General features: G+C 43.7%; 1 protein-coding gene across 1 annotated transcript in view; it reads left to right on the forward strand.

Moving 5' to 3' along the window:
• Positions 1-8,283: 8,283 nt before the first annotated feature.
• The window catches only part of PPP1R14D (protein phosphatase 1 regulatory inhibitor subunit 14D), a 23,790-nt gene continuing 21,834 nt past the window's right edge, over positions 8,284-10,239 (forward strand). Inside the window, exon 1 of the mRNA XM_042780900.1 lies at positions 8,284-8,538. Coding sequence (XP_042636834.1) covers positions 8,284-8,538 — 255 coding nt within the window. The remainder of the gene's footprint in view (positions 8,539-10,239) is intronic.

The raw sequence follows: 10,239 nt of genomic DNA on the forward strand, positions 1-10,239 counted from the left end.
GTGGGTTTGAACCGCCAGCCTTCTGGTTAGCAGTCAAGTGCCTTAGGCACTATACTCATATTTAGTCCAAAATCACTCCTCTCTCCACATCTTCTCCTGCTCTTACTGTCCCAGTCACATTGACGTTTTCTGTGTCCCCTGCTTTTCCTGATGCTCCTGACACTGAACCCTGACATTCTTCCTTGGTAATTGCTTATATTCATCTCATCTTGCCCATTCCCACTGCTGCGCTTGCCCTGGGCTCTGTGCCAGGCTCCTGATGGACTCCAGGGCACCCTGCACACTGTATGTGATTCCTTCCTCCAGCCCTGCCTTGAACTGCCCTTTACCTATTTAGAATCTCAGTGATCCCAAGATCCTCTGTTCCCTGAATGGTTCATAAATCCATTTGTGGAGAGGCAGAGTGTATGTCGGAGCTGTAGGGCCTTTAATTAAAATGCTTCCCCTTATATACAGGGAACTGAGGCATAGAGAGGTACCTTGATTTGCCCAGAGGTACTGAGCTAGAATGTGGTAGAGCCAGCTCCAGACCTCAGTTCCCTTGACTGCCAGTCCTGGGCCCTTTTCACTATTCTAAGCTACCTGCAAAGCATTTTCAAATTATCTTGTTTTCTAATTCTATATTGCAGGCACAAATGGAGCTATCTGGACAAGTTAGCTCTTTTGTTAGACACTACTAGAAAAGGAGCACTGAATGCCTTGTCTTAGATGGTGGTCTCATGGTATCTATAGGAAGATGTAATGGCTTATCTACAAAGATGGTCCACCAACAGTACCTCTCATTCCTACATATACATGCTGTCCTCTCATCAAGAGGTAGGGTCTATTTCTGTTCCTTTTGAATCTGTAACTTGCTTTGACCAATAGTATGTAGTAAAAGTGGCACCCTGTGACTTCCAGGATTAAGCCTTAAGAAGTCTTGTGCCTTCCATTTTTCCCTCTTGGAGCCAAAACCCAAAAACCAAACCCACTTGCCATTGAGTTGATTCCGATCCAAAGCAACCTCCATTGAGTTTCCAAAGCAATACATCTTTACATAAGTAGATTGCCCTATCTTCCTTCCATGGAGTAGCTGGTGGATTTGAACTGCCAACCTTCTGGTTAGTAGTCAAATGCCTTAGGCATTGTGCCACCAGAGCTCCTTTTCTTAGAACCAGTTGCAGTATAAATGTTTGACTACCTATAGGAATGACAGGCCACTTGAAGAGACCAAGACCTTGGAGGATGAGAGACTAGGAAGAGAGAAAGAGAGGCCCAGTTAGCTCCCAGTCATTTCAGCCACCCCATCTTGCATCTTTATTCCCAGTTGAGTTACCTCAGCAGAGACTAGCTTTCTTTGCCAAGCCCCAGATTGCAGAATGTGAACAAATAAATGACTTTTTATTTGAAACCTCTCAATTTTGGAGTGGTTTGTTACATGTCAGTAATAACTGAAACAGAGGGTAATATATTTACAGAATAAATTTTTGTTTTAAAGATCTAAGTACAGACTTCCAGTAAGATGGAGGAATAGGCAGACAAGCATCACAGACCCTCTTCAACAAAGAAAAGAAAAACCATTTGACAGAGATACAGAAGATAATCCTGGAGGCCTGATCTTTGAAAGGAACTATGCAGAAGTGGACTGGGCACCAACTAGTGGAAAAACCTGAACGAAAATAGTGAGTAAAGAGACACTCGGAGCTGTGGACTGTCAGCTACTCTGACGGGACCAATAGCCTGAATATTTCCAAGTAGTGTTGGGACCTAAAGATCAGCCCTGGTCACCAAGGACTGCAGGGACGACTGCGCTGATGGTCTATGACAAGGAAAGGAAACAATAAGGAGGAAGACAACCTGAGCTTCTGACTTTCTGCTATTTGGAGGGTGCAGCCATTTTGATTATTTACACACAGCAGCCATTTTGGATGTTTAAAGTGATCAAGGGTGTAGCCATTTTGAATGTTTATAAGTGGCAGACATTTTGGATATATAAAGTGACCCAGGGCACAGCCATTTTGAATCTTTACAAGTGCCAGCCATTTTGGATTTTAAAGTGATAGCATTCTCATTTGGATTCCAGGGACCTAGGAATAGGTCAGGAGCTCTAGTAGCATAGTGCCTAAGACACTTGACTGCTAACCAGAAGGCTGGCGGTTCAAACCCACCAGCCACTCCTCAGAAGGAAGATGGGGCAATCTACTTCCATAGTGATACTGCCTGGGCAACCCAAGGAGGGGTCACTATGAGTCAGGTCCAACTCGACAGCACATAACAACAACGACAACAAGAATAGGCTCTGTTTGCCAAGGTTGGCAGGGACATACAAAAGGCTGACAACAGGAAAGGAGACAGGTGGTGAGTGTATAAGTGAACTAGTGAATAGAGGAGCACAGCACAGTACCCTGCTTGCATAGATAACATACAAACAAAACAAAGAAAACGAATGTGGGCAAATCACAATGCCTCGGAGATAGCATAGCATCACAGTCCACACAAAGAAGCAAGATAAAACAGGAGAAACAAGGGAGCAGGATACAGATTCAAAACACATCCCTGAAGAAGATGCAGCACTGGAACTCCCTGAAAAGGAATTAAAAAGAATTATATTTAGGTATCTTCAAGGATTGAGAGATAGATTAAGGAAAACACAGACAAAACCCTAGAAGAATTTCAGAAGAAAATACAAGAACAAAATGTTCATTGCAGCACTATTTACAATAGCAAAAAGATGGAAACAACTTATGTGCCCATCAGCGGAAGAGTGGATGACCAAACTATGGTACATACACATAATGGAATGCTATGCAGCACTAAAGAATAATGTAGAGTCTGCAAAACACCGCATAATGTGGATGAACTTGGAAGACATTATGCTGAGTGAAATAAGCCATTCACAGGACAAATATAGTATTAGTTCGTTGTTGTGAAGGGTCAAGGAAAAGTTTATATATGGAGGGAAAATTTCTTTGTTGGTTGTCAGGGGTGGGAGGGAACACTGCAAAAAATAAAAGCACTGACCTATGTCACTTTAGTTTTGTGTATTTCATTGTACATACATTATATTTCAATAAAATGCATTAAAAAAAAAGATCTAAGTACAAACCCACAAATTCCCTTGATAACAGAAATAGGAATTTTCTATAAGGAACTGGGAGAAAAGTGATATAGGCCCGCATCCTCTTTGTTGCCCTGCTCTTCTGTGGCCCTTCAGTCTTGGTGGCTTTTTCCTTCTATCTTATGTCAAGTCCTGAGCTCCTTTATCTTAGGGAACACTGACTGATGATTGGTAACACATATAGGCCCCCGAGAGGTCTTTCAATGCCAAGATGGAAGGATGTAAATAGGGAGCCTCACACTATAAAAAATGGACAAAACTCATTTGTGTGCCATTGAGTTCCACGCTTCTTGCTCAAGCAGAAGCTCACCAAGTCTCAGCTTATATTTAAGCAAACAGGCTCATAGAGGCTCCCTACAGCTGGATGTCTGACCGTGAGTCTGTTTGTGTCCCTGGGTAGGCATCCCATGAAGTGTGCATCTTTTTATCTCTCCAATCTGTCACTAAAATCTGTTAACTACTACCTTCTCAATAGTTCTCCAATCTCTCCACTTCTCACTGTAAACAGAGCCCTCTTCCCCAGTCAAGCCCTACCACAATGGCCTCCTTACTATCTCCTCAAATCCTTCTGTACCCTCTGATCCTCTCTCCATATAAAAGCCAGGGTACTCTTCAGAAATTTAAGTGTCAACATGTCTACCTGCCCAGCCACCATTGCTTAAGACTCTTTAGTGATTCCCTAATACCCTTGTTGTTGTTATGTGCCGTCGAGTTGCACCCGACTCATAGCGACCCCTCCTTGGGTTTCCGAGGCAGTATCACTATGGAAGTAGATTGCCCCATCTTCCTTCCGAGGAGTGGCTGGTGGATTTGAACTGCCAGCCTTCTGGTTAGCAGTCAAGTGCCTTAGGCACTATGCTACCAGAGCTCCCCCCTATTACCCTTAGGATGGAGACAAAACTCCTCAACAAGCTCACAGAACCCTTGCATAGCCACCTGCATCCCTTCTCTGGCCTCATGACTCACTTTGCCCTCTGTCCCTCCAGCCTCATTGACCTTCTTTTAGTCTTGCTTACTCACCATCTCTTTCCTGCAGCAAGAACTCAGCATGCTTTGCCTTTTGCCCAGCCCACTCTTACTGGACTCTTTGCCTAGTTAATTCCTACTTACCCTTAAGAACTCAGTTTAAATATTGCCCCTCACTAGGTCACATCCTTACTAGATACTTTTATAACACCTTCTATCTGTTCTTCACATCATTAAATTCAGTTGTAGTTTTACATTTGTTTATTTTATTATTTGATTAATGTGTATTTTTCACACTGGACTGTAAATTCTAGAAGGGAAAGGATTGGTGATTGAACATAATGCTTGGCCTACTGGAAAAGCTCATATAATCTTTGTTAAATGAATGAGTTAATGAATGAGCAAAATCTAGTGACTTTTCTGATCCTTTTCCTGATCATGAGAAACTCTTTCACTGACCATTTCCAAAGGCTCTCTTTTAGGAGTCAACATATGATAATTGAAGTTGATACATTAGAAGCACATTTAATATAATAAAGACAATCACTACAAGACCTAAAAAGAAACATATAAACAAAAATTGGTATGCAGGACAAGTGCACTTGAAAGTCCTGCCAAACTCACTGCCATCGAGTCAATTGGACTCATAGTGAACGTTCCTTGGGTTTCTGAGCAGGTTTGTCTTTTCCTCCAACAGTGCTTAGACAGAACAGACCCAGGGATTCCTTACCTCCAGCCTCCGGCCACCATCCAACCTCTTCTCCAGACTCAATCTCTGAAACCATCTTCTTGGTCACCTTTTTCTGGGACTACTTAACATCATTTTTTTTGTGTGTATGTATATGGTTAGCTTCTTATTGTTGACCAACCATGAGCTCCCAGATCTGTCACAATTATTCCAACAAAATAGAGGCTGTTGTCAACTGCCTGATCAACCTGCATCAATGGCCTCCTATAGCTATCTTTCTCTGGGCTTCTATTTTGACTGTGATGATATGTTCTTTGAAGTTGTGGGCTACTTCTTCTGCGAGTTGGTGAAGGAGAAGCTCCAGGGTTGTTAAAAAGCTGCCTCTTGGAACAGTGTGGACAAAACTCAAAATCATTTGGAGAGAAAAAAAGGGAGAGGTGACCAGGTTTGCTGGTCTGATAGAGCCTGGTGGAACCAGTGAGACTATGGCCCCTAACTGTCCGTCAGGTCTGGAATTGAACCCACACCTGTGGCTTCCAGCCAAGCAAAAGACAGGCATAGGAGTTGAACATTTACCTGAGGTAAATATACTCCTTGGAGAGAACAATCATGGGAGAAAGAAGGGCTGCTTATGTGCAGGGGACAGGAGTGCATGGAGGGATAGATACACACAAGGAAAAGTGGAAGTGGGAGAGGAGCTGTTGCATTGTGGTAAATTATGGTCAATGTCATGAGACAAAGTATATGTGAACTGCTGTATGGAAAGTGAATTTGCTCTGTAAATTTTCACTCAAATCACAATAAAAAAATTAATTTTTTTTTTTTAAAAAAAGCTGCCTCTTGGTCAGAGGGAAAGCATCAGGCAGAAGCCCAGATGCCAAGAGAATGCAGAGGGTTCTCTCAAATGCCGCTGAGCTCTGGTGTCTCTTCATCATGCTTGAGGGTAAGCATTTCTAAGAGACTTGCCCAGCCCAGCGTGGGGACTGGCCAGCCTAAGGGTGACTGTGTAAGTAGAATCCATGGCATACAGATCCCAAAGGACCTGGTTCAGGTTCTTCTCAAGGGTCACGGTGTCTCCATGGCATCCAGGGTCCTACCTCACTCATCTTGAATGGCTTCTGCCCATACTGGAATAGGGAGTGGCATCGAGCTGATTTTGCATCTACAAGAGATGCTGGGTACCTGGAGTTCTCCTTCATCAACTCGCAGGAGAAGTGGCCCACACTTTCTAAGGCCACATCGTCACAATCAAAACAGAAGCCCAGAGAGAGGTAGATGTAGGATGCTGCAGATGAAGGTTGACCAGGTGGTTGACAACTGCCTCTATTTTGTTGGAATAATTGTGACAGATCTGGGAGCTTATGGTTGATCAACAGTAAGAAGCTAACCACACACATACACAAAAATTGTATTAAAATTAATCATCCCAGAAATGGAATGATTGAGAAGAAGGTCCCAGAGACTGAGTCTGGAGAAGCTCAAGGTGCCCAGCATGGCTTGACACAAAACTAGTGTGATGCCACACCCTCTTCTAGGATGTTCAGAGGCCGCCCAAGATGGATGAAGTAGGACCTGGATGCCATGGACCAAGTGGAATAATAAAGCTTCTTTTCATTTTATTTATTTTTAAAATAAAGGTGCTTTTTACAGAAAAAAAATTGGTGTGTAGAAATACTAATTTGGGGATGGAGCCGTTGAGAGGAGAGACACTATCATTTTTCATTTGTCTGTCCTTTGAACTGTTACTCTTTTTTTAAAAAAAAATAGTGTTCTTTTGTTCTGTAACTTAAAAAAAAAGTTTTAGGAAGGACTAAATGTTGTTGTTAGGGGCTGTCTAGTCGGCTCCAACACATAGCGACTCTATGTACAGTAGAACAAAACACTGCTCAGTCCTGTGCCAGCCTCACAATCCTTGCTTTACCTGAGTCCATCCTTGCAGCCACTGTGTCAATTCAGTATGTGCGGGACTTCCCCTTATTCACTGACCCTTCACTTTACCAAGCATGATATCCTTCTCCAGGGAATGGTCTCTTCTGACAACATGAACAAAAGTAGGTGAGATGAAGTCTGACCATTCTTGCTTCCAAGGAGGATTCTGGCTGCACTTCTTCCAAGACAGATTTGTTTGTTTTTCTGGCAGTCCATGGTACTATGAGTATTCTTTACCAACACCACAACTCAAAAGCATCAACTCTTCTTCGGTCTTCCTTACTCGCTGTCCAGCTTTCACATGCATGTGAAGCAATTGGCTTGGGTTGTTGTGTGGTTTCTGAGGCAGTATCAATACGGAAGTAAATTGCCCAATTTTCCTTCTGAGGAGTGGCTGGTGGGTTTGAACCGCCAGCCTTCTGGTTAGCAGTCAAGTATCTTAGGCACTAAGCTAACAGAGCTCCTTGGCTTGAGCTAGGCAAACCTTAGTCTTCAAAGAGACAGCTTTGCTCATCAGCACTGTAAAGAGGTCTTTTGCAGCAGATTTGCCCAATGCAAAACATCCTCTGATTTCTTGACTGCTGCTTCCATTGGTGTTGATTGTGGAACCAAGTAATATGAAATCAGAAAGGACTAAATAAACAAACAAAAACACCTTTCCTTCAGAATGCAAGTATGTCTGAAAGTGTTACTTATACTTGGTATAATTTAAGACTGCAGGTTTTCTCTTCCCAGTATCTGGAAGAACCTGAGTCAGGGGAGGCTCATGTGATATAAAACGTGATTTCCTAAGCGTGGTAGATAAGCATAGACAGGCACACAGGACCAGACAGAGGAGAATGTCTCCCTTCACATACTCCTAAAGGCAGGTCACATTCAGACACAAGGGAGCACTTGGCCCATGAGGACCAGAGATAATCATCCCTTCAACCTCATCCCCCAGCCTGAGACTCTGCCTCTAGCAATGTCACACTTGGGTGGGAGCTGCTGGAAGGCAGGGACTTTGCTCTTTTAGGATCCATCTAACCACAGCTTCTTAAGGTCTAGAATGGACCTGGTCCCAGGAAGGTGGGCTTCAGAGGATCTCAGGTGAATGTGACTCAGGTCCTGTCCCAGTGTCAGCCACAGACCACCAATTGGAGCCACGTACCCCTCAGGATCTAGGGCTCCTTTCTCCTCCTAGGGTATGGCACCCTCTTGACCTTTGCTCATCTGCCTTTGTATCACTTTGAGCCCCACTAGCTGCAGAAAGGAAGGTTGGGCAATCCTACTTCCGTAGTGATACTGCCTTGGTAACTCAAGGAGGGGTCGCTATGAGTTGGGGCGACTCTACGGCAAATAACAACAACAGCTGCAGAAAAGAGGCTCAGCAAGGCTCTGAAGTGCCACTCACTGGCAGCTAGGAGGCCCTGGAGATTAGCATTCCCAGCACAAAGGCCTATTGATCTTTGACCCCTGTCCCTCCCAGGGAGCCTTGTCCCTCCCTCTTTCTTTCCTTTTTCCCTTGCTGGTCTCTCCCTCTGTTCTCAATCTCCTCACTTCCCTCTGTGTCCTTGCCTTGACTGGTGATTTTTTCCAGCTTCTTGCCCAGGCCAACCCTTCCATGCTGTCGTCAAACCCTACTTCCTGCACATCTCCCAACTCTGACAAGGAGAATCCAAGTAAAATGGTCCAGTGGGCTTCTGGGAGGAGGAGGACATCATCCACAGACTCAGAGTCAAAGCCGCACCCTGACCCCTCCAAAGTGCCCAGGTCCCGGAGAACCAGCCGGCTAACAGTGAAGTACGACCTGGGGCAGCTCCAGCGCTGGTTGGAGATGGAGCAGTGGGTGGACGCACAGGTTCAGGAGCTCTTCCAGGTGAGTGGCAGAGTGGAAGGTGGGAGGAGAGAAGGGTGGGAGAAGATAGGAGGACAGCCAGGGACTGAGAGAGAGCCTGCACAGAGACCCCTAAAGGAACCAGAGGGCCAATGCAAGATGCTCCCATGTATATAAAGCTTTTCACAACAGGTGAAAGGAAGAAGGATGGGTTTGGAAGTCCAGAAATCTGTCCTCCTCTGGTCCTGGCTTTAAAAAACAAAGCAAAACAAAACAAAAAAACCTCACTGCTGCTGAGTCAATATGACTCATAGTGACCCCTCCTTGAGTTTCCAAGGTGGTATCTCTACAGAAGTAGACTGTCCAGTCTTCCTTCTGAGGAGTGGCCTGGTGGGTTTGAACCACCAACCTTCTGGTTAGCAGTCAAATGCCTTAGGTTCTATGCCACTGGATTGACCTCTCATTTATGATCTAGGACAGGTCTTACATATTTTTTTAATTTTATTGTGATTTGGGTGAAAGTTTACAGAACAAATTCATTGTCCATACAGCAATTTATACACATTTTGTTTCATGACATTCACTGCAATTCTTCACAATGTAATAGCTCTCTTCCCACTTCCTCTCTGTAGGTACCTCTTCCTGTGTCCTTCCCTTTCTTTCCTGCCCCCACCCCAGCTGTCTCCCTGTGCAAACACTGCCCTTCTGTACTCCCATGATCGATGGCTCCAAGGAATGTATCCACCTGATATAAATGTTCACCCCATATGCCTGTCTATTGTTTGGCTGGAAGTCACAGGGGTGAGTTCAATTCCAGACCTAAAGGGTAGCTAGGGGCCATAGTCTCAGGAGTCTCACCAGGCTCTATCAGACCAACAAACCTTGCCTTTTTTTTTTAAGAATTTGAGTTTTGTTCCACATTGTTCTCCCACTCTATCCAGGATCTCCTACATAGATCCCCCTCCGAGTGGCTGACAGTGGTAGCTGGGTACTATCTAATTCTGGTCTCATGGTCAAATAGGCTGAGGATCACATGGCCTGCCAGTCCCTTAGACTAATTGTTTCCATGTGTCTTTAGTTTTCTTCATTCTTCTTTGCTCTGGATAAGGAGAGACCCATCCATCGTATCTAGATGGCTGCTTGCAAGCTTTTAAGTATCCAGTTTCTACTCACCAATGTAGGCTGCAGAACATTGTTTTGGTGTAGGTATCAGGCCAATTGAATGGGACAGGTCTTTCAACATCCCTGAGACTTAGTTTCCTAATCTATAAAATGAGACTATCAATGCCTGTCATATCTCCTTTATTGAACATTTTGAGGTTTGAATGAGATAGTAGGGATAATGTTTTGCAAAGCATAAAATATCAAGCTATTTTTCTTTAAATTTTATTTATTTCATTGTTGTTGAGAATATGCACAGCAAAACATATCAGATTCAAGCTATTTTTCTTTATTTTATGCTTTTATTTATACCTAGCCTCAACACATATAAATGTCTAGAGCTATACTGTCCAATATGATAGCTATCAGCCATATGTAACTATTTAACTTATTTAAATTAAATTAAATTAAAAGTACAGTTCTTCAGTCACAGTAGCCACATTGTAAGTGCTCACTAACTCCATATGGCTAGTGGCTACTGTACTTACTGTCAACACAAATATAGAACATTTCCATCATCTCAGAAAGGACAGGGCTAGGCTAGGAGTGTTAGGGTAACCAAAAAAAAAAAAAAAAAAAAAA

Source organism: Orycteropus afer, unplaced genomic scaffold, assembly GCF_000298275.1.
Source record: "Orycteropus afer afer isolate SDZICR_OR568_19922 unplaced genomic scaffold, OryAfe1.0 scaffold00068, whole genome shotgun sequence".
In the NCBI taxonomy this organism is placed as follows: Eukaryota; Metazoa; Chordata; class Mammalia; order Tubulidentata; family Orycteropodidae; genus Orycteropus; species Orycteropus afer.